Genomic DNA, 21,970 nt, shown 5'->3' with positions numbered 1-21,970 from the left:
GACCATAGTAGTAAGGTTATTGGCTAAATTCTATGAAAACATCCTGTCAAAGAGGAGGAACAGAAGATTTCAAAAGCTATAGTTATGTCAGGGCAGCACTTATGAGCTTAAATAAAATGTAATGAGGAAATGTGAAGCCATTACTTTGGTGCTTGCTGGTCACCTATCCTATTTCAAGACCAAATCCAGTTTCTTGGTTCACAGACAGACACTTGTCTCCCCCAGCTTCTCTGGGGATTACTATTTTACATCCTGTACAGAAATTTCTCAAAAACACACAGATATAGAGGGTTTATTATTATTATTTCAATGGAACACTGCAGCACCAAAATCAGCTAACATTTAAAGCCTCTTGGGAACTCCTCTCTCTACTAGTGACAAATTCTGCTTATTTTCCGATAAATCCTGCTCTCTCCGCTTTACAGGCATGGCTTCAAAACTGGGCAGTTATCACAGGGCACAAATTTTATACCATCCTTGTGCGTTAACAGAAGCTGTTTATGAGCCAAACCAGACCACAAAACAATTTCTAGTCCCTTGACAGAAACCAAAACACAGCCTTATTTATCAGGGAAGTATTCACCTAAGGATGCAGGACTGGAAAGACCAGACCACACAGGAAGTAAGCTTACATACTCTGGGGAGAATGACGTAGCTGAGCAGGTATCATTGCAACAACTTTTGTACAAGCTACTTTTTCCAGACAGTCTAGAGCCATGAAGATGACACAGGTATCTAAAAAAATGGAAGCATGTATATAAAACATAATTCTGTGAAACACACAAACCTGCTCTCAGCACTTCTGAAGTCTTAGCAGACATCCAAAATGCCATATATAACCTTGAGCGTGTTGCTGAGAAGAAATGGGACTGGTGATGATATGGGCAGCATCAATGGGATGACTGTGCGGGAAAGAGGGTCACGCTCTTCCTTCCAGCACCAGCTCCAGCTCTTCTGAAGGGGCAGCAGTCTGGCACTTACGTAGCTCATTTGCTAGTGTTATATGCTATATAATGAAGGTTTTAATGAAGGTTTTGCAACTGCATACATGTTGCTTTTGCATAACTTAGTTAGCAACTAACACTATCCTTAATATTAAAGCAACTCTATCTCCTGGTCATTAACCTGACTTCTTTGACTTTTTTTTCTTTTAAACCAACATGCCACTTCAGCAATAAGTAAATTCCTTTGTTGCCAACTTCAATAATTCTACCTTATTTTTTTATTTTCCAACATGATCTTCATGTGTTCATTACCTCAGTGATGACAAAGAAAATATAATTGGAAGGGAAATCACTGCAGTCAACCTCACTACATTACTTGTACTGAGATTTCTCTATCAAACTAAACTATAAATGCTTCTTCTAGCCAAGAAATATCATCTTGTTTTTCTTCTGCAAAGAGCAATCTTCAACACCAGGTTTCTGCTCCTGCAACATATTACCTCATCAAAATCATTTTCAAGGTTTTGGCAACCCCTTTTAATGTGCATAAACTTAGTTTCAAGTGCTTGCTATAGATTTAATTTCATGTCACTTCATATTTCATATCACACATCATTGACAATTCAATGCCAAGATACAGAACAGCCCATCATATTGAATGCCCAACCTCATTTTCCTTAAGAAATTCAGGAGCCCATTTCTCACTTATATCCTCCCCCAAAGTCTAAGCCCCAAAATCAGAAGAAAGCTGGAAGGAGATGACAATTTTTCTGGGAAGACACTGCTTGTTTTTAATATGTCATTTAGTATGATTTAAGAGAACGGATACATTAGCCAACGTTTTAAATCTGCAATCATCTTCAGTTTATTTATATATATACTTTTCACAACCTATCATACCTATTGCACTCAGCAACTTCTTCCAAAAATTGGCAAAGTGTTGCAGAATACTACAAGCTATATTAGCTGCTTTTTTTTTCTTTTTAAAAGAAAATGTTTAATATCTCCAGTCCCCAAGAAAAAAAGAAACGAATCTGTTAGTGCCTACAGATACTATTTCCTTAGAAATCTAGTTGTTTAGCTAAAGTTAATTAAAAGGTCCTTTAAAACATGGTAACTGTTAGCATTGTAACAACAAGGACAGGTATAGACCTGCAGGGCTTTCTACTGCAAAGGACCTACTGCAGCAGATGCACTGTATGCACAGAGAAGTACATGGTGTTTAACTGCACTGGGCAGAAGTTAAACAAAATAACTTATGAATCAAAGCTAATGCTTTCAACATGTTCTTCAAACCCATCCAAATAGCCTAGAGTAAAGCTCAAGTGACTACTCCGGCTTTAGTCTCCCCACTGGTCTGTATATCAGCCCAACTCCACCCTCCCTAGCCTTTCTTCATTAAGAGAGCTTTTAATTGCCTTCGAATCCCTAAACCATCCTCGGAGCAGCAACAATGCTCAGCACAGTCACGCTGTGCTAAGCGACGCTTCTGAACGTGGAGTATTTCTGGAGCATTAATGTTTTACAGCTACGGCAGCACCTCCGTGGTTCTCCTCACTGCTCACACTCATCTCAGCTGTCCACTCCCCCGCCACCTCCCGGGATGCGCAGAGGTACGGAAGGACGACAGGGTGCCCGCGAGGGGAACGGGCGCTCGTTCCGGAGGCAAGCTCTGAACACAGGAGGGACGTCAGGCCAGAAGGCACGAGGCAAGAACGAACCTGAAACGTTGCAAGCTGTTGTGGATACCACCACCACGTGACACTCCCAGTTCAAGAACACTTTGCAGTGGTACCACGTATTCGCCTTTATAACCCAACAAATACACAAAACTACTGGTGGTTTTAAAGTACTCCTGACCAAGTTCTTCACAGACAGTAAGCCACAAAGCAAAAATCAAAAACAGACAAGACATACACACACAAGAACCAACAACCACACAGTGAGACCCTTAATTACAAGCAGAGCACACAATTTCCTCATACAAGAGAATGAATTAAAATTTTCTCACAACACATCTTTTACAACTTTTGCAAGACAGACAGAATGGATCATCTTCTGCTGAGGTCCAGTTACATAACACGAATCGTAACCAGCAACAGATACCCAAAGTGCCTCCTTGGCAGCCTCTCGGGGCGGAGGGAACAGCCGGAGGTTTTGCACTGGTCTCCGCTCCCCCACTCCAGGGCTGGAAAGGGGATAGTTCATGCCACGTGAGCTTCAACGCAAACTTCAAGAACAGTCATGTCACATTTCTTGCTCTGTCAATCCCATGAAGAAATGGGAGCTGCCCAAGGGCAGCAAAAACACATAAATTACAGCAACTTCAGAATCACCCTTAGCGAACAAAAAACTGACAAAGTTACCTAAAACGTGCTCTTGTCATTCTAAGCATTACTTATGCTTTGTTGCCCTCCCCAGGTTCACAGGACCCCCTTCTAGCGTCATGGTGACATGCAAGCTCTTCAGTTTCTCTTCTTCGCTTTTCGTTTCCTTTATTATTCTTGCAACAAAGTTTAACTGTGCTTCTTGTTCCGTTTAAGATCTGTTCCCTGCATCTTATACTATCATTAAGGACTGTTACTATTTAAAAGTCACTGATGGACAGCTGTACATACTAAAACCCTGTTTCACAGGGATCTGAAATAGTCAGCAAGTCTTTCAAGCTTAATTAGGGCAAATAATATGGCACCATTGCTTCCAACCAACTAAAACAAAACATCCTTTGTCAAATTTGGGTTCTAAATCAAATCCAGCAATAGCTTACGTGTCACTGGAACAACCACTGTTTGGAATAGAGCTGAGTGTAGAGCCCACTGTATTCAAGCTAATAGAAAAATCTAAGAACAAAACCTCATTTAGGCATATGTTTGTGCACGCACGTGTGCACGTGCGTACAAAAAATGTAACAGCCAGCTTCATATATTTTCACTAACATAAAGCATATTTCTTCTCAGATGCTTGCTCACAGCATCATAAGGCTGTGACAAGTCATTTGACTCTGTGATTATAATGAAACATCATTTTACACACTTGGCATCTCCAATGGATGGAGCTAGTTGCCAGAGAACCCTGTACATAAGAAAAGAGCACTAGCACTTAACGGGGTTTCTAAAGATGCTATGCTTGGGAGCAATTTAGATTCTAGGAATGCGTTTGACAGAAGTACTTAACATCTTTATTTTCCACCCGCCTGGTTTCTGCCATCCATCCCAGCCTAGGTTACAACTGAGGAGCTTGATCCTGACCCTAAACCTTGCTGCTTTGTTTCACTGAGGCCAGGTTTGCAGGAACACACAAGTACATTTACATCTCTCCTTGTCTGTGTGGTTAATAGTTGTGAACCCTTATCTCCTTAGGAATGAGGACTCTAAGCCAGAGAGGCAAACAGTAATTCTGTATCCACAGAACACGTTTCCATCACTGAAAAAAACCATTTGTTTAGCAATAAGCAAATGACTGGAGAACTACAGTATTAAAACTCCCTCTGTACGATTTGCAGGGCTGAAGCTATTTAGTCTGTAGCCGAGTCAGGCAGAAGAAGAATCAACCGAAGCAGTTTCTGGTATTTAAGTTAGAGTGAAGAGAGGACCATAGTAAAATGCAAATATATCACATGTAAACTTACCTCCTGCAGAGTCTACCTATATAAAATACGTAAAGAAGGTCATCTCTTATGAGGACAAGGCTTTCAAGAGCCTTGCTAGTATAAAAATAATAAAATGGGGTACTTTAAGCAAAACAATTCCTAAAGGACACATTGTAACTTAAAAGCACTAGGTTTTAAGAAGGATAGGGTGTATGTGGTTTAAATTAGCCACTTGGGATAAACACTCCTACTCATTTACCTATAAGTAGACAGAAAAAGATAATTGTATTCAAAAAGCTGCTTAGCAGTAAAAAAAATACCATGAACATATTGCCACATTTTTGAACAGCATCACCATTCTGATTTCATTTAAGAAGTGACAGCAAAGCAAAAGCTGTCACAACTTCCCCGCTCCTTTTGGTAGAAGGAAGTGGCCCTACAGTCTTCAGAAGACCAGAAAGACATTGTCTGGATCACCAGAAAGACATTGTCTGGATCACTACAGTAAAAGCAACTTGGGATAGTTATACCTTACAGTATGTTAGACTCAGGATGTTGAAGTCACAGATGTCACTGTTGCAGATAGTCCATACAGCTTAATTCCAGTGCTCCTCTGACTGACCTCTTTTGTAGGGTTTCACGTACTCCTTACTAAGCTCTGAACTAGAGAGAACATTCATAAACTTTTGCATTAGAATTTTCTCCAAGATACTCTGTATGCCATTTTGAAGCTTTCCTTGATATGGATTCAAATATACAACTAAAACAAACAAAAAAATGTCACACTATGACACGTACAGGTTATTTTCTTTCAAGTTCTCTGCCTATTCTTAGAGTTAAGACAAACCATCAGAAGTAGAGGTAGTAGTAATAGTGAATGCATCTTCCAGGATAAGTCATGCCTGAAAGGTAAAACTCTAATCAGCTCATCATTAAAAGTGCAGAAGAGAAACATCATGGTTATGCATTGCTTTTCAGCATTATTTACAATCCTTTCTAGAATTTATTAAATATTTTCTTACAAAATAAGATTAGCTTACTAGTTAGTCACTGGGCATTCCAAACAATCCTGATAATGTGATTCTAATAGGAGTGACTTTAAAATTTTTACAACTAGACTATATGTAACTGGACATGCTAGACCACTACCAAAGTATGTGGCAGAGTAGGAATAATATGGAATCTAGCATCAACATAGTGATTCAGGGGACAAGACTTCCACTCCTACTTATACTGAGGATTTCCAGTGGATCTATTACACACTCTCCACTAGTTTGTAAGAAGATATATATAAAAATTATACAGTTATAAATTAATAAAAACTAAAAATAGAAAGCCTTGAATACTGCCTTATGCCTCAAAACCATTTTAGAGCACTGCCTCTGCTCCATGAGATACAGGGATAACGGCAAATTCTGTGTAACTATCTGCAGGAATGCTGACACCACCAGAGGTCTGGGATCACAGCACATTCCTGGAAAATAGACACTGTCCAGATCCAGACTGGAGTCTTTCATTCAGGAACCTCAATAGGGACCGTTTTATTTGGCTCCACAAAGTTCTGGAAGAACATATGGCAGAATCCAGCTAATCCGCTACCTACTTATATAGGAAATAAAAATCGATTTTGTCATGTCACCACGTAAAATGCATTTCAGAAACAATAAGGTACTGGAATCTCCTTTATTTTAAAAACAGTTTTATTCTGTATATTTAGAAATGTGTAATTTTAATAACTGCAAAGAAAAAAAATCAGCCACACCTGAATAGCTAATAACTCATTAACAGAATGCAGTGATGTATTATCTGAACAGTAGTAGTGCCGATGTGCCATAATAAATTGTCTATTAGTAAAAAAATACATTTCAGGGCACATAGTACAGCATCCTTATCACAAATTACAGTAGGGATACTTTTCAAGAATTTAATCAAAGTAGAGAATTCCGAGTTATATTCTTTAAATGCAGCACTTAAAAATGTAACAAGTCTGTGCATTTTTAAAAAGTGTCCTTGTTCATATAGTGTAGAAATGCTGCTTTATTGCTGCAGATGTCAAAGTTCAAGGCTCAAAAGGTATGAGAATACAAAGATATCCTTAAGAAACTTTGTTTGTTTTTATATATATTTATATATATAAAAAGGTAAAGCTTATAAAAGTTAATTTACAAACCAAGAACAAAAGTGGTATGCACGCATTATATACAAGCAGTCTAACATCTATAAATTTTCAAATGCATAGCAGAAAACATACCATCATTTTCTTCTGTTTCTCTTCTGGCTGATCAACACAAACAGTACTTGCTCTCTAAACCAAATCCACAAATTTCCCCCACCCTCCCTTTCCCCAATCTCTCATGATATATTATCTAGGTAAGCACAAAAGCCATACAAACTTAATACAGAGATCTATGAGAGCTAAGACTATTAAAAACATGAGGGTAAGGCATCCCTGCTGGTTAATAGGTCTGTAATAATGTGGTTAATTTACAAATCCACAGAGGCAACTGAACCATAGTCATCTCACATGCTTTTCCCCCCAGGCCCCGTTCTCATGACAATGTTTCCATATACAATTAAGTAGAGGTGTTTGCATTAGCCTCTCAGCAGAGGAAAACATCTAAACTGTGCTAGTCAGAGTTGATTGCCATTTCATTGAACATGTACACCAAGAGTCATTCAAAAACTAGAGACCAAAACATAGTCCTGTGCATTACAAAACACAGAGTAGTAAAAAGGCAGGCCAAATTCTGTGTTTTCACCAGTGGAGTATGAGCTAATTCAATTCCTTTGTATATAATCCCATTGGTACTTGTAATTTTTTAACAATGAAATACTAGCAGTGTCCTTAAAAAAAAGAAAAAGAGAAAAAAACCCCAACAACCCTCCCCCCCCAAAGGAAAAACAGAAAACAACCAACAAACCAAAGCATACAGAACCTGCAAGAGCCCTACCTTGTTCCCACTGTACACTCCCTGTTTGTGGCATGTATCGTGACCATGGTTCAAAGAGTGTACTTGCTAAACCACTGTTAGTTAAAGCAAGATGCTTAAACACTAAGATCCATTATCACTTATAGAACAGTTAATACTTGATAGAGTGGTTCAGTTTATATGTAAGGTCCATCTCAGTTTCACATTATTTACTCAGTCAGCTAGCTTAATATTTAGAAGTGGTCAATTAGGACTGAGACACAGTTTGCTCCAACAAGATAGTTTGGATCCCCAGGAAGAGACTTGTTCTGCCAGGTTTTGGGGTCACCTGTGGGAGGAAAACACAATGCTGGTGTTTAGTATCCGCTGTCAAACAGAGTACATCTTGAAACAACCAAGTTTTTGGATAGGACCTCTTAAATTCTAAATCGACCTTTGTTTTTTGTTCTTTGGAGGTTTTTTTTTTTTTTTAATTTTCATATAATACAGGATAGAACACAGTTGTTAAAAGGAAAAAAAAAAAAGATGCTGTTCCACAATTGTTAAGTATAAATTGTTTTACTCTGCAGCACCACCACAGTGCTTTCCATAAAAATATTAACAATACATCAGGCACTCGGCAGCTCTTTCATAGATTGACAAAATATTAAGACATTTTAAAAGTTACTCTGGGTAGGATGCATTTGAAGTTTTAAAATAATTTTGATTACAGATGAGTCAGTCTGAAGTTATGTTGTAACAAAGCACTATGACATACAGCTAAGCTTTACTTTCTACTATGAAAGTTAGTGTAGAGGGGATCGAAGTCATTATTTTGCATCTACACCCAGCACGCTAGTATAAGAGCCTGACGATGTCGTTAGTTTTGGAAAAGCTTTATACTGACATTCTGAAAGAGATTCTAGTCTGCTGGTCTACACTGAACACTTCTACAGCAGATCTTACCCATTCAGGATCAAGGTCCTGTCTAACTTTCTGTTACAAGGGAAAAGTAATCAGGTGCCATCTCACCCGACAAAAGTGACATTCCCACCTGCATACTCAACTGCCACCTACGGTTTCAACTGGAGAATTTATTCTTCATTTACCCATCTAAAAATATCACTAAATGCTGCTGCTATAAGAAGAGCATCATCATCCTGTTATGGTATAACAGTGAAAAATGTACTGAAATTCTTTAAAGCCTTCCAGATAAATGGCATTACATAGATTGGCCAAAGCGGATCTGGCTTGAGAAATGCACAGCATAGTAGAGTACGCAGTCCTATGGACTACAAACACCTGAGATCTCCACATTAAATGAGACTGATGTAAACTCCATATAGTTTTCTTGAAGAACTCATGAAAACAAAATGAGGTACACAATGCACTGAGTGATGGCAACGTCCGATGTAGGGACAAAAAGTAGAAATGGCCTGTGTATAGTTTAGAGAATGCAAGCAAGTTTATATAGCCAGGTAAAACTAATTATTGCAGTTAAGAACCTTGGTAATATTGCAGGATTTTCCATTTTTGTAGGTGCAGGAATTCCACTCAATCAAGACTGACAAGATTAAATGCATTAGTTGGGGGGCAGAATAGGAGTTTAGGAGGACTAGGTCCTCGTCTTGCGTAAGAGAGAGACCATAGCAGGTATCTTCCCAACCTTTCCTCCTAAATACACTGAGGATTAGACTGCAGCTAGTACAACCTCTAGGGGTTGAGGACGTTTCTCCCATAATTACACGCAAATGCTTTGAGAAAGTGACCATCTAGTATTTTGTTCTGATATGTTACAATAGGTGGCCATAAAGGGCAACTTTTTTCCAGTTGGTCTTAACACCAGAATCATTCAAGAGTTTGAGGGGGTTTAACAGTATAATATATTGATAGCAGGCTTAAATGTGGCAGAAAGGGTGTTAGTAAGTGCAAATGAATGTCATTTTAAGGACAGAACATGGATACATTTAGGAAAAAATGAGACAGAGCAGAATATTGAAGACGGAAAAAAACAGAATTCTATAAAGTGTTAGTATAAAGCCATCTGAAAAATCAGAGTCCCATAACCAACTAATTTAAAAAGAGAGAAAACAATTATTTATTTAAGACACAGTATGGTCTACTTACATATCATAAGACAGAATTGCCTAATTTTAAAGTTTGTCTCAAAAGAGCAATGTTATGATATACATCCCATTTCAGATTAACAGAATGTGGTCTTATATTTACAATACATAAAGTGTCACTGTTTAAATATACACGCTCTTGCTCTCACCCACACATGCACCACACACACACCACTTTGGATAGGGAGAAAAATGTCTCAGAAACTTCAGTTACTGTTTAGAAGATTAGAATCCTCCCCCTTCACTTCAAGTAAGTTCATGAACAGGTGTTATAGTTACAAAATAAGTGCTGTCTCATCTCTGTACATAGTTGTAATATCCTTCAGGACCCTACGGTTTTTGTGTCGGTGTTCTAACACTGTCACATATATACACATTGTTAAATAGATGCATGCAACACATGCATATAATAGCTTATAAAAACAACAAGTTATTGCCATTAATACCTCTAAGTTATTGAATCCCCATCAAGGAGATCGATGCTTTACTCTTTCAAAGCATCAGCGCTTTGGTGTTGACGGTGATAGATACATTAGTAACAGAAGATATGCATACGTGGTGGCTTAAATGCTGCATACAGAAGTACATTTTTCAGTCATCGTTTAGATCATATGTACACATTAATTGTATAAATTTTTCACCATAAATTTTGAAGGTAGCTGAATAAAACATTAAGACTTTTTCCCCAAATGTGCAAACATTGCTTTGTATATCTCTGTAACTTCACAGCCATTTCATGAAATTGCTTGAAACTTGCCCAGGAATTCTAACTTAGGCTCATCATTGACAATTTTAGCCAACAAGTTTTTCCCCTGTTCCCAGAAAGCCACAGTGAGGTAAAAATGGACAGATAAATAAAATTGCAATCTAGTTGCATCTTTTACTATCAACCCAAAACTTCTGGGCAAAAGGCGGTAGAGGAAAAATAGGCAAAAGCAAGCAAGAAAAGTCTTGTGGAAAATCCAGCTACATTAGGATAAACTGTAAGTGTTTTTACTAAGCACTATAGTTTTCTTAAATGATCCAATTGTTAGCATCAACTTGCACACATGGAAACAGTTAACAAGTGTTAAATCATGACTTATGAGCATGCAGATTGTTAAGATTTGCCAGAGTCCTATATGGTTAATTAAGCAACAGACAAACAACGGTTATGTTACAAAGGCCAATCAGAGGTACATAATCATTTCCTCTCAAGTTTTAGTGCGACTATCATTTCAAGTGTATTCAGCTGTAGCAGTCCTCAAGAAAGGAGAGCAAATAGAAAAATACGGTAATATTTAATAGACTAATGATAAAGGTACTACTCTGTTTTTCTGCTGTCAGTCATGGTTTTAGCTATGAATTTGCACCATGAGTAAATGTAAGAAAAGACATTTGTAATGGAAGTGAAATGGGAGAGTTTGACACAAATACAATGATTGAGTTCTTTATATTACACAGCATCACCTTTAGCCGGATGAACTTAAATTATTCGATAGCACCCAAAAGCCCCAAAAGGACAGAGGGAGGACAGCATACCCGACGAGGAGTCGGAGGATTTTAGAGCAAAAGACCAACCATCAGGGGTCATAGACGCACAATGTGGCAGGCGCAGCTCCACTGGCTTCAGGAATTTTAGTCCATGGGGCCCACACATTACCAAGGGGCTAAGAAGTGTTTCACCTATAGTTAACAGAAAGAAAAAACAAGTTACCTATTCTTCCTGGAATAGGTGAGATTATTACATATTTATATTACGGAGCTACATGATAACTTAATTCTACAGAACAGTATGATCATTTTGAACTATAAAGAATGGCACTTATCAATATTGTTTCTCACTGCCCCTTTTAGAGCGCTCCAGTGACTTTGAGGGTACACGTCACATTATTTCCAAATGAAAAAGGATAAACAAGAATGACTAAACCATGCTGGGATTTTCTTGGCATTAAATTCTAAGCAGGTGCATCAGAAATAACAAAACCCTAAATCTCTATCAGCCTTGCTAATGCTTCTCTTTATGCTGGCTCTTTATGCACCAGCAGAGCTGGTGATGCTCTGCTCACATGGATTTAAGGCGCACTGGGCTGAATCAAGCCTCCTAGACATACTTGTGTACTTGCGAGCACCTATTTGCAGCTCAGGAGCTTACAACCCCCTATCCTAACAATCAAAGTGCACAGCACAAAAAACACGTAGGTTTATTTTTACAATTTAACACTCAAGGGGTAACATAAGATTATTCAGTTGAGGAGCATGTTACATTGAAATTCCAAAGATTCAAAGCAACTGTGAATTGCCAGTAACTGAAAAATTATTAAATTATGCATTTCATTTCTTGACTTAAGGAAATTGGGAATCTGACACACTGTATATCACGTGTTTTATCTGGTGCTTGTACACTGGAATAGTGATGTTAAAAACAGATAGGGAAAGGGAAGGATTCCTGAACTGTAAGATACAGTACTCATCCCTTGCATATATCCCTCCCTTCCTCTTTTGCACAAGGTATATTCCTCTTTCTTCATAAAGTTAGAAAATAAAGGCGGTTTTTAAACAAATCACAAAAATATATTTTGAAGAGCTGAAATAAATTCCAGACTTTATTGGATAGTTAATTCAAGTCAGATTAGTTTTTAATCATGCTTTGTATAATTCTTTTGGTCCTAATGTCTAGAAAATATCCCTAAAACTACAGTTTCAAAGTTTCTTATTAAAAAAAACCCCCACCTTCCATCTTGCTTGCAATTTTCAGTATTGAGCAGAATACTGTCTCCTTTGTACTACTCATTTCTGAGATGCAGAAAAGACCATGTTTCCCTCTAAACCTAAGTGGTAGTAATACTAAATAATACAGTAAGTTACAGCACCAGCTCTTACCTTTCTCTTTGTCCAAAGGTGGTAGTATACTATTATCTCTGCAGACTTTGAAATATATTTCTTGCTCTATTCCCTCTGGAATGGCTCCTTGTGGTATAATAATACTAACTCCAGTCTCAATGGAGCTCAATACACCACCATTGCTGTTAAATACACCTCTTGCTGTGGCTACAACAGTGTGTCCATCTTCTTCCTCCTCATCCTCTAGTGCTGAAGGGCTGAATATAATACAGAGATTAAAGTCTAGCAGTTTTATCAGTATTTTTCTTCCTGAAAAATCAGTGGCATACTTTCATGTAACCTATTTTACCAGTGCACAGCCTATAGTAGGCTAGCACCAACTTAAGGAAATATTAAACATGTCCAACACTCAACTGCTTGAGACAGCTGAGATAAAAATAGTTCAATTTCTACCTTGAGAAGAGGACTTTCACTCACAACACACATGCACACTTACAACACACCATCCCCCAGAAAACCAAAGTACACAGACTCTGAAAATTTACAGGAGCTTATGCTTTCAAATGCTCACTTCTGGGGTTCTTGCTACACACTTCTGCTTAGTAAGACTAAACATATTAGTCTGAAGGCTTTCATTTTTCCTCCCAAGACTACATTATGACTTTAATATCAGAAGTAGTAATAATTCTTATGCAAGCTGCACTGAATCTTCTCTCTCAGCTTTAAAAGAAGGAGAAACTGTTCAGTTTAATACTGTAAGGCACACATTGAAACTTTTAAAACATTTTTCCAGGTTGCCATGATGCAACTAAAGAGAAATAAATTATCATCAAATGCCTAATTTGATTTGATTTCAGATCAGTTTCTAAAGTAGAAATCATGAAGAAACCAGTAATTTAAAGATTTCTAGTAGTCTGTGACCATACAGGATCAAAACATTCCTCATCTCTTTAGAGCAAACAGGATTCATCCTTGTATTATATTTCTGACTCACTGAAGGAGCAAGCAGGATTTCAAGTCTGGTTCATCCATTATGATTATTTTGAGATCACACAGAACAGTAAAACACTATTTTACAAATATTAACAAGAATCAAAACAAGTCAGAAAAGAGTCTAAGAACAGAATACTACGTGTTACTGTTGACATATTTTAGTTCTGACTGCTCAAGAACACAGGGCAAATGCAAGCTTCTTTAAGTAACTGCTTTTTTTAAGCAGCTACTGTTTGGTCTCATAGTAAGAACAGCCTATTTAAAATTGCTAAAGTTACTTTCTCTTTTGACAAATTCTTTTGAAATGCCCCACACAAATGAACTGAGAACTGTTTTGCTATGCACACACAATTAATACAATTTGGTGCAACAGCTATCGTTAGAAATTAACTCCGTCTTCTAGAGGTAGATAAAAAGGACAAATGATTAATATCTACCAGAACAGTTAAAATTCTAATATGAGAAATAAGAGCCGCGCCACTTTTTAATAACAACAATTGGATGCAAGATGATACAGGAACATAAGACAGTAAAGACTCACACCTTAAATACCTATCCAGATGCTCTTTGCCAGAATTTTAAATTCACAGTAGCAATCTTTCAAGTATCTTGGCTTATCAGCTGACATCAACAGAATTTGGAAGCAGAGCAATGAAGAAATTGGTGGTTTCATTGATGTGGTTTTATAGATGAACTATTTCAAAGATGTACTAATGGAGACAAACAAAATGCCAAGGTGCTTACCTTACAGGAATGGCTTTAGGCACAGCATTAACATTATTTGGTTGATATTTAGGCTTGTCTGCCTGTACAGTGAAGGTGTCCATTCCACTGTCAAACTCAGGAGGCTGCGATGAGCTGTGTGCTTTCAAAATCGGTTGAGGAGAATTTGGAGATTTTGATGGCAACTCTGGCTTATGTTGAGCTTCATTTGGCAAGAGATTATGGTTGAATTTAGGACTTTCAAACTTGCGCTCAAATGGCCTGGCAGCGCTTGTGTAAGGTTTTGTTGTAAAGCGGTTGTAGGAAGGAGTGACTGTTTTCTGAATCTGCTCAGTTCCATTAATGGGGCCTTTGTCAGGGAAGCTTTTCTGAGGATAAAAAGTAGACTGCACGGTGTCCTCTCTAGAAGATCTGAAAATTGCTGGTTTATTTTGAGGTGGAGGAGGCTCAGACACAGAGTTAACTGCAGTGCAAATAAAAATATCAGAAGCCATTAGAATTTTCCAGCCCTGTACACAATGGCATGAGAATACATTTTGTCCAATTTTTAATCTACTAGATAAATATATATTAAGATTCAGCTCTCTTAGGTCACCTATCTTCCTATTATGTTTCACACACAGTGGCAAATTATCTATGTTTCATTACTTTATGTTAGATACAATAGTATGATCTTTTAATTAAGAGGTTAAACTCATTTATACCATGCCAAAAAATAGAAAACCGGTATTATCATGCACTTACATCAACCTGTAAAATTCAGTTGGACAAGACATCCCTCCTAAGGATATTAAAATCAAAGCTATTTTTTCTTCTATTTTCAGAAGCCTATGAACTATTACTCATGCCTAATGAAATCTGGTCCAATAGGATACAGAGATTCATCTTTAAATACTGGAAATTTTATTCTATCTTTGCTGAGGCCACTAAACATGGAATAGACAGTTATGACTATTAACATCTGGACATCACAGGTACAGACAGGATCACCAAATCAGTTCACAGGACTCAACCTGAATTTAGTAAAAAGTTAAAGTCACCAGTAATTGTTTCAAATTTCAATTAGAGAACACCACAGCTACCAGTTCACATGCTGAAACATCCACGCAAGTGCTCAACAAATGATACTTTTGTTATTGAAATGAACTATGTGGCTTGATCAAAAATTGATGAGTCTTAGCTTATATTTTTAAGAGACACCTTAAGAGAAGATTATTGTGCGGGGATCCCTAGGCTCTATATTCATCCTCTTCCCTTAACATAAGTAGAAATTTTGCAGTGACTCGAGACATCTGTGCCACTTTCAAATTATGGGAAAGGAGAAGACAGTCCAGTAAAGTGCATAAACACAAATTCAGTTACAACATATGAGACAGGTTGACTTTCAAACTGCTCACCCTCAGAAAGCGCAGGTTTGTGATGTGCTGGGAGAGACAGGACAGGACTATTAATTGACTGAGGTTGTGTATACTGTACTGAAGAAGCAGGAGGAGGAGTTGTAACTTGAGGGACTGATTCATAACGCTTTTCACCAACAGGCCTATCCATCGATTCAATATCAGTTGTCTTTCCCCTGTTGAAATAAAGTAAAAGCAATATTTGACTGCTCAGTTTTCTCAGGGTTCTGAGTTCCTGCTTTCACCATATTTTTTTCTTCTATGATCATTTGATCTCCATTTCTTCCTATAAACATTAAAACACATTTTCTTTAATAACCTGTCCTAAATATAAAAACATTCATCAATAAGCACAATAGATTTCAAGACAACATTGAATCTTGAAAAAGATTAGTAACACAAACCAAAGATGGCAAACAAAAGGCAGATGACATTTCAGGTGTATTTTTGTAATTGCCTACAAGATCTTCATTTTTCAATTTCACTTGGGGTATTTTTGGTAAAAAAAAAAAATTCTAATTTAGCAGGTCTTCAAAATAAAAATTTAGATTGAGGGTTTGGGGGGTGGGTGCAGGGGAGGGAGGCGTTTAAAAGCCTAATTGGCCAAGAAAGAGGAAAATGGGCTCTAGTATAGCTTTTCTAAATACACCCAGTATTTGAACAATGCCATCTTAATTAGAAATGCAATCAGCTTAAGCTTCACTAGCTTTATGTGCATAACGTAGAATATTTTAAAATCTTATTTTCAAAATATTTCTTGTTGATACTAGAGATATTTATCCAAAAGAGGTCCTTTTGGGAAATGACCGATTTTACAAATACCTGTCATTTTGGACTGCAATATATTGCACTTACTTTCAGAATTCATGAGTTTAAGATTTTAAGTGCACATAATGCCTGTGATGAAATGTAACAGTGAGAGGACACCTTAAAACATCCTCACATCAACAGCAGTCTTACCACTTGATGTTCCTTTTCAAGTAGTCATAGCTAGTGTAAGAGCCAAGTAATCTAGGTGATAGCAAAGCAAACAGCAATAGAAGAATGAAAGAAAAAGTCATTCTATCTTGAGCATGTTATTTCTTCACACTTTTTACGTTAGTCCTAGTACTTCTCATATGACAAGACTGTTTGACAAAAAGACATTAGCTTGAACAGTGACCCGTCTGATGAGGCCGTTTCTGTACACGTATGTACAACGACCACTCACTATACTTAACATGAGATTTTGTCAGTGAATCAGGTGGTGGTCAATATCTCAAACTGACAGCTATATAAAGCAACAAAAAGATCATACTAACTTTATATAGATTCTAATAAATGGTTTAAAGAAATGGCTATTTGATATATTGAAAAAGTGAACTAAGAAATCCCAAATTCTAATAGAATCTTTTATTTATGGTCCCATTTGTGCTAATCTTACTGTTCAGTCTTAACTTATATAGAATAGTACAGTTTTTCCATTGCAGATCATGTACTGAGGGTACAATTATAACAAGTATTTCTATAACACTACCAACTCATCCAAAAGCAGGTGCAATGTTACATATTGAGCAGAATAGTTTCCTTTGTACTACTCATTTGTGAGATGTGAAGCAACCATGTTCTCTGAACAAATTTAGATTCTTCTTCTGATTGTGTTTAATGACCCCTAAAGGTGCATCTTCAAGGCTGACTTTCCCTTAGTTTTAACACTACCTTGCTTATATACTGCAAGCAAATGCATTTTACACTAGAACAACTGTCCACCATCCATTCACTTTCTCTACACCAATAAAAATGTAAGAGGTAGCAATGAACTGCAGTAACAAGCTACAGCGAAAATTGTGTGTTCATGCTTCAGGCTGATGCATAAGTCAAATATTACAGATATTGTTTTATATCTCTAGTCCAATGTTTCACTGTGAAAGAATTTTGCTATTCATTCTGACCCTTTTTCTTTTTTTTGCAGAGGTCAAGAAAAAAATATTCCCTCTAACAATATTTTTTAAATGAGTAATTATACATGGACTAAGTCACAAGTCTTTCCTATCCCCATGCTATTCATGTATTTCTGAACTAGCTGGCATTCATTTATTCCACATTTAAAATTGGAATAGCTTAATATAAAGTTTAAATAGTCATATCATTTTAAAAGAACTCACAAGTAAGCTCTTAACCACCTGCAAAATGCATCTGCAGTTGGTCTTTCAGCTGAGGAAGAGAGGGAGAGAATGGCTGTCACTTAATGCACTGAAGACTAATTTCTTCCTTAAAATAGAATTAAAAAAACTGGTATGTGAAGATTACTACTTACTTGTAACATTACAAGATTGCACCCACTGTTTACAGAAATGTTTGAAAAGTAAGTATTTTCCTTTAACATTCGAATCTTCACTATGTTTATTTTTATTTCACTAAAAATATCCAATTAAAACCTTTAAATATAAATCCTATCTGTAAACAGCACCATGGCTGGAGGGTTGTGTTCAGTTTCCTTTCCCTGAAAGGCAGAATAGTCCCCTTCGCAGGAGCAGAGAACAAGCTTTGTGCAAAGGAAAGACTGCTCTATCTCAGCAACACACCTGACTGCTTTCCTATTTCTACAGTAGCAGGAAAGAAGAATAAAACGAGAACAGTCTTAACGCTTAGGAGGAGAATACTATGAAACTAAGGAAAGGTCTGGTCAACTTTGAAAAGTCTGCTTCGTGACCACGTGAATGAGTTGCTCAGTGAATTAAACAACATCTGCATGAATCTGCCTTTAAAAATACTGTTGCAAAAGAGGTTATTTTAGATCTGCTCTATCTTCTGTTCACACTGATTTTATAGAAAACAGCACTCATCTAACAGCAGAAGTTATCACTGCACACTCACTCACTGCTTTCTTTACTCCAGGTGGGTAGTAGCTGCTTTCTCAGAAAACTGCTTGCCTGAAATCACTGCTTCCCAGAGGGAAATATAAACTGGGTGCCCACCGCCTCCCCCAAACACCCCACTCCACACATCAGAACTGCTTACTAGTTTTGTGAAAAATTAAGATTTGGGGGGGAGAGGGTTGTTAAGGGCAGCATTTTTGGAAGGAGAGACCAGAAAAGATAGCTGTGACAACACGAACTCCTCCGGCACGACGCTGGGCACAGCACGAAGCGCATCCTTCCATCGCGCGCGCTGGCTAAGGCTCAGCCACAGCCGCGCTGCTCAGAACCCCACCGAAGCAAACCCGTCTCACTTGTAGGCTGTCAACATACCCGTGAAGTTCCTCTAATCGAAGATGTGCTACATCCTAAGCTTACTTCATTTTTGTCTAAAAAAAAAAATGTATATATTCCTGATTAACACTGGGCACAGTCTATAAATTTTAGGTGTACAGAATAAGCTTATCAAACTGTGCTGCTGATCTTAAGATCTGCTTCAGACCACCTCTGCATACAAAGGGCTGACTCCGGAGGAGACACGGGACTCGGCTAGAGCAGCTCAAGCTAACGCAGCAAGCTGTTCCTCGGATGAGACGGTACCTGACCATGTAAGTACTCTTCAACTATTTCAATGCAAAATTTAGCCAGGCTCATTCTGCAGTATTTCAGGCTAATGCAGGTAACTACATTGAACCAAGCAGGAATAAACTCACTGCTCAGTCACAGCAGCAGTAGCTTCTTAAATTGCTCCAGCTAGATCCACAAAAACACATCTATTTACCATTTTTACTATTTTCTCAGACAAAGCAAAAGAAACTATTCCTTATTCTACAGCTGCTGACAACTATGTAAGATGCAGAAGTGACATTACCCCTACAAAGCAGCCTTAGTGATGGCACAAATTTCCTAAATGATGTAAATAAAAAAGGTAAACATTTGTACACATAAGTCATACATACTCTCTCAATGTTAAACTTCTGATTTCTTTCAAATACAAGGCTACAATATGAACCTTCATTTTAGGAAAGACAGCTCATATTGCATAAGCTGCTAAAGTAATTCGTGACATACTATGTCTACTGTTAATTGAAGATGTAAAAGAACTTGCCTGCCCTTTTTCCTCAGCAAAATGATACAAACCAATGTGGTTGAGAAATTGCTATAAATTTTCACTTTTTTTTTTTTTTTTTTTTTTTTTTTTTAAAGCTGCAAATCCATTGTCAGCCAGTGGATAAAGAATTATTCCCAAATTAAGCAAGATGGCTTAGTATTCTGCATACCTTACGCATAACCATGCATGAAAACTGTAAGTGCCAGCTTATGGCATTAATAATGAAACCTCACCAAAAGACACATGCCAACAGCTAACTTCAGCTCATCATAAACCACTAATAAGTGTTACTGCTCTCTTCAGGAAGTATATATTACCGCCCTGCAAATAGTAAGGTAGAGGCCTCAACCATAAGCAAACAGTTCCATTAATCTCCACAGTGGTACACAACGATTAAGTTCAGAATGGCTTCCAAAGCAGAACTTCTACATCTTATTTCCTCTGCAAAGAAATGTGACAAATACAAGATGACATCTCCACCAAAATACAAAGTATTAATTCAAAGACAGCTTTGAAATTTCAAATACATTTTAGTTGTCATACATGTATGTGGCTAAGAAATTTTAAGTTTGCATGCATTCAGTAATGATGCAGTTATGGGCATATGCTTCTCAGGGGGAAAAAAAGCACATGCATTCTGAACTCAAACTTGGTCAACTTAGTGATCTATTCTCCCACTAGTATGTAGCACAAATCTTTGTCTGAATCAGAAAATCCCCAGGCTATCCAAACTACCATTAGAAGTTCACTAAAATAGCTGTAACACAAGACAACTAAAAAAGACACAGGAGGAGAAAGATACCAAAGTACCTTTACAGATATCCGATTTATGGGGCTCGTAACCAGTCATACAAAGGATAAAGCCATTACATCTATTTTGGTACTGCACTTTGATTGCAATTTTCATTAGGCTCTGTCCTCAAAATTCAATGAAAAGATCTACTACAAAGTTCATTAATTAGTGCATAATCCACTCCAGGGATGATTTACTCAATAGCAAAGACAATTTTACATAATTTAAATCAATGTTGAAGAGATTAATATTTAAAACTGAAAGAGGGGTAGCTACTACTCATAAATAAATAAAATCTGTCTTCTGTACCCAAAATACATTGTAGAGATTATGCAGGAAGATGTTGCATAATTCACAGTTCCCACATCATTACCCCAACTTAGTCCTGCATTTATTTTTGGAAGAGCTGATTAACAGAACAGCAATTACCACACAAACACACTGGGAAAAAGATATATAACAAGCAAGTGGCAGTACAAACAGGAAGCTGGCTAAAGGGAGAGTCCAAAATATGAATGCTTTCTCCAGTTGGCAACTGTGTTCTGTTTCTTTGCAAGCACATTGCAGTATATGCTTCTCTAGTGAGTACTGTCCAGCTGAGTAGCTTTGTAATTTATTTACACTTTTGCCATTAACCTTTTAGTCCTTGTCCATTTCCAGTTGACTACTGTTAAGTCGGTCATCTTCTTTCCCATGTCTGTCCCTTTCTGTTATGGGTTATGTTCCTTCATAGGGGAAAAGCCCCAAACATTTTGTCCTCCAACCTATGAAACCGCATCAGCCTTAGCACAGTAGTATTTTTTCTTTGTGGCAGTTTTGTGTCACCTTCCTGTAGGTACAAGCCTTGAAGTCAGACTCTAACTCGCAATAAAACACCATCAGAACAGAAAAGCCAAAGAACGGAAGTGTTATGGCAGACACAGAAGTGGTAGGTAGAAGCAGAGAAGAATCATTCTCAAATAGTAGTTATTCTGTGGCAAACTTGTCAGTATTTGCATTTATTGCTCATGTTTTTCAGTGTGCTTGACACCACCATAGAAGACAACAAATGTATAATGAAGTCTTACAATACTCTCCGTTTGAGGAGTTTAAGAATCTTTGCAGTTACTAATGAAAATTTACAACATTCCACTTGAAGCTGTACTTACATTCACTGCAGCAACTCAGGTGCCTAAGACTCAAAAAAGCCTATCTACAGGGAATATTGTTTTAGGAGGCAGAAAACAAGTCTGAAAGCTACTGCAATGCACTACAATTCCCACTAAGACTTTGTTTTTTGCCTTTGTTTTTTAAAGGGCCCCTTGCTATGACATCCAGAGAGCAAGATAGATAAGCTCCAATCTTTCTGTCAAGATACAGGGCAAATGAGAAGAAAGAGGGATAAATATCATTGATGGAGGATCAGAACTGGTCACAGATGGCTAAACACATTTGATTCCTTCCTCAACATATAAAGGATAACTAAAATAATAAATAGTTACCAAATGTAGACTTCCTGGTTAGAAAAAAAAGATAGTGATTCCTTTAAAACCCACCAAGCACAATGCTTTTGAACAGATTCCAGTATTCTCAATTTATAGAGAAAGGTATTGGAAGTGATGGACAATATATATTAAAGAAATAGGAACAGGACTCCTGAGCCCTAGCTCACATCCTTTAAGATAA

General features: G+C 37.4%; 1 protein-coding gene across 8 annotated transcripts in view; it reads right to left on the bottom strand.

Annotated features, from left to right (window-relative positions):
- Positions 1–6,215: 6,215 nt before the first annotated feature.
- Positions 6,216–21,970, bottom strand: part of TJP1 (tight junction protein 1) — a 178,420-nt gene continuing 162,665 nt past the window's right edge. For 5 of the 8 annotated variants that reach the window (XM_026113376.2, XM_064517480.1, XM_064517481.1 and 2 more), the window contains 5 exons: positions 15,505–15,680; positions 14,129–14,570; positions 12,431–12,648; positions 11,090–11,233; positions 6,216–7,791 (listed from right to left, as the gene is read on the bottom strand). In XM_026113376.2, coding sequence (XP_025969161.2) covers positions 7,697–7,791; positions 11,090–11,233; positions 12,431–12,648; positions 14,129–14,570; positions 15,505–15,680 — 1,075 coding nt within the window. In that variant the 3' untranslated portion in view covers positions 6,216–7,696. The remainder of the gene's footprint in view (positions 7,792–11,089; positions 11,234–12,430; positions 12,649–14,128; positions 14,571–15,504; positions 15,681–21,970) is intronic. The other 3 variants (XM_064517477.1, XM_064517482.1, XM_064517476.1) reach the window with 2 other exon arrangements.

This window comes from Dromaius novaehollandiae, chromosome 10, assembly GCF_036370855.1.
Source record: "Dromaius novaehollandiae isolate bDroNov1 chromosome 10, bDroNov1.hap1, whole genome shotgun sequence".
NCBI lineage: Eukaryota > Metazoa > Chordata > Aves > Casuariiformes > Dromaiidae > Dromaius > Dromaius novaehollandiae.
This window is presented reverse-complemented; position numbering and strand designations above follow the sequence as displayed.